This window comes from Scatophagus argus, chromosome 15 (genome assembly GCF_020382885.2).
Source record: "Scatophagus argus isolate fScaArg1 chromosome 15, fScaArg1.pri, whole genome shotgun sequence".
Classification (NCBI taxonomy): Eukaryota; Metazoa; Chordata; class Actinopteri; family Scatophagidae; genus Scatophagus; species Scatophagus argus.
Genome location: NC_058507.1, coordinates 16,182,889 through 16,185,705, shown reverse-complemented (window position 1 = coordinate 16,185,705; position 2,817 = coordinate 16,182,889). Strand labels below are relative to the sequence as shown.

The 2,817-nt window shown below is 40.5% G+C and overlaps 1 protein-coding gene across 2 annotated transcripts; it reads right to left on the bottom strand.

Moving 5' to 3' along the window:
* Positions 1–420: 420 nt before the first annotated feature.
* On the bottom strand, positions 421–1,968 carry LOC124072051 (C-type lectin BML-1-like). Of its 2 annotated transcripts, XM_046413187.1 has the most exons (6): positions 1,777–1,968; positions 1,494–1,605; positions 1,283–1,410; positions 1,051–1,182; positions 802–913; positions 421–582 (listed from the first exon to the last, which is right to left on the bottom strand). In XM_046413187.1, exons 2-6 carry the CDS (start codon positions 1,561–1,563, stop codon positions 515–517), a joined length of 510 nt encoding a protein of 169 aa, XP_046269143.1. In that variant the 5' UTR covers positions 1,564–1,605; positions 1,777–1,968; the 3' UTR covers positions 421–514. The 2 variants fall into 2 exon arrangements, with proteins under 2 accessions (XP_046269143.1, XP_046269142.1); XM_046413186.1 differs by lacking the exon at positions 1,777–1,968 and having other exon boundaries at positions 422–582; positions 1,494–1,700.
* Between the last annotated feature and the right edge of the window lie 849 nt (positions 1,969–2,817).

Genomic DNA, 2,817 nt, shown 5'->3' with positions numbered 1-2,817 from the left:
CAAATCCTGATTACAATCGATTTTTGATTTGAAACTGAAACTGTGAAACTCCTAACTAAAACACAGATAAACATCATTGCACTTGCACAACATGTGTACAGACACAAACATAAGTTGTAAATATGATAAATTTTGGTCATGATGAAAATAAAACAATTGATTTGATTTACTCTAAAAACACAAAACATCATATTATGTATTAAACCTACATGTAAATGCACACTTTTTACTCTGTGACATCTCTTTCAGTAGTCTGCTCTAAGCCTCAACAGCTTCATATTTTGAGAGTTTGTCATATTTTTTTGTCATGTTTTTTCTGGCGCTGATCGTTTATTGCAGTAAATTTAAAAGCTTGCTGGGAGCAAAGATAAAAGAAAAGGAAAGTAAGTGAACTTTTTTATTCATTTTTTGATAATCATTCATATTTGTTGCATGTTTGCAGTGGTTACCATGAAACAAGCCCAACTGCAGCACATTTTAAAAGATCATCTTGTGAATCAAACATTACTGATGATCACATGTATTTGGCACACATAAAGGGCCTCTTGGAATAGCAGTTTTCATCGTTCCAACGTCCCCAACCTGGAAAACACAACATGAACACCAGCCGTGTCATTATGTGAATTCAACATTTACGTAAATTAAAACACTCTGTCTGAATCCTCCACTGGTTTAATGACATGAAGTCAGAGTCAAGACTGAATAACCTTTTGTTATTATGTACAGATAAGTCACTCAATTTATTTTCTTCACCCCTTTGATTCATAAACACTCCCACTGCCCCATTTCTTTCTAACTTACTCCCGTAATTCATCTCGACACAGTCCTCGCTGAATAACCAGTTGTCTGGTTGCCATCTCGCCCATCTGCTGAACTTCATGCGTCCACTTCCATCAACCCAAGAAAAGCCAAACTAGAAAGAAAAGGTCAGTCAAATGGGAAGAAGAAACAGCATTTTTCTGTCAGTCATCGTAGTATTTGATTCATCCGTCCATCAGCTCTCCACTCACTCATCTTCCTTATGTATGTACAGAGGAATTCAGGACTCACCCGACCTCTCCTGGCTCCAATCCAGAAAACCTGTTTCCTAATAGCAAACCTGAACATGTTACACAGCACTTTGTCATAGTTGTCAAGGTTGTGTATTGACACCAGGTGACCACCGTCTGCCTTACAACGTTTCTGAAATAAAGAGAAATAAGAAGAAGAATCACATCCATTTCACCACGACTGTCTGAAAGGAATTTGTGTCCCCATTCTCACATATGTGAGTGTGTGTCACCTCTGCATCAGAAAAGGTCAGGCGTTCTACGTAGATCTTCATGCATCGCCTGTTATCCAGCCTGTACCAGTCTTTCACATTGCATTTTACGTCTGGATACTTGCTGTTACAGATTCTAGAAATTGTAGCTTTAAGACAGAAGAAAGTTTGTCATGTTTGGCTTCCTGTTGGGTTCCTCTGTGTAGAACATTAGTGATGGGGTGATTCTTACCAACGTTAGCCTCCGCCATGTGCATCAGAGCCACCAGAAGTAAGATGGCAGAAACCACGAGAGGACGCATGGCTCAGGGGTGATTCTCTCAGCGCTCTACAGCTGGAATGGACTGTGGAAATATCACACAGTTCATCTCTGTTAGAAACAGCATTCAGTGCCAATGTATTGTAGCCTACAGCGAGTCAGGTCTGCATTTTGGTTCAATTTTCTATCCCAAAGAGCTCAAAGAAAACTTCCACTCAGTTTCCTTACAACATCCGCAGGAACAAGAAGGACTCACCACAGAGGTGCGATAGCGGTTCCTCGTCTTTCCCCGGTCTGAATATCAGTCACATCTTCTCCACACTTAAATACTCGTGGCTGATGCCTTCAGCGCCTGCTGATTTTAATGTTCACACAATGTCAGAAGAGCGAGGCACACCTGGTAGGGGCAGGGCACCAGACAAACAGTCACATGACACCTTTCAGGGATCCTGCAGCATCTGTTTTATGAACTATGTTTAAATAGGTACATACGTGGCTCCATTCATGAAATACAGTTGTATAACGGTTGTGTTATGCAGAATTGGATCATCAGCTCCAGACTGACGTTTGTGCTCATCTTCTTTGTGCAGCTGTGCACAGAAAGCTGCTGCTGTTGCTTCTCACAGCAAGTGAATCATGGTCCTCTTCTGCCACCAAACCACTTGTCTGTAAAATACACATTCTAAGAACAAGAAACTAATTTTAAAGACTTTGTTGTATAATGGATAGTGCTGATTTGAAGGAGATCTCTGCCGACACCATCTTACTTGTACAAGAAGTTTATTATAAGAAGCTCAGCATCAAATGTGACATCACTAAAAATGAGGCAGATGGAGAAAGAGACATGAGCACTAAGATATTTGCTGACATACTGACACTGAAGTGTCTACATAAGTAGAGGCCGACATCTCAGTCACATCAGGCAGAAATGTGTGAGCAAAAACTCATCACACAAAAAGAAAATAACACACAGTGCTGCCTAAACACCAGTATGAAGTTGTGTTGACTTGGAATTAAATTGTATTGGTATAGTATTACAGTTTGTGACTGGGTCACAATGGTAGAAAGCCTCAGTCATCATTGGAATGAACTGAGCTCAGTTGGTAAAGACGAACAACAGGAAGCAGTGGGACATAATTACACTGCAGCAAAAAGTTGGACAGAGACAGTCAGGGTAGAAAGTTGGATGTCAAACCACATGACCATCACAGACCAGACCAAACGTCCCGTCTCATGCTTCAAGTCAGCATGTTATTTTCTAATATTTAACCAAAGTGATCAGTTCATGGACACACTG

Excerpts from the sequence above, each read along its gene's own strand:
- LOC124072051 (XM_046413187.1), bottom strand. The coding sequence starts at position 1,563 with ATGCGTCCTCTCGTGGTTTCTGCCATCTTACTTCTGGTGGCTCTGATG. Across the intron at positions 1,183-1,282 it reads TGACCTTTTCTGATGCAGAG|AAACGTTGTAAGGCAGACGG; the intron begins GTGACACACACT and ends TCTTTATTTCAG. Across the intron at positions 914-1,050 it reads TTGGAGCCAGGAGAGGTCGG|TTTGGCTTTTCTTGGGTTGA; the intron begins GTGAGTCCTGAA and ends TTTTCTTTCTAG.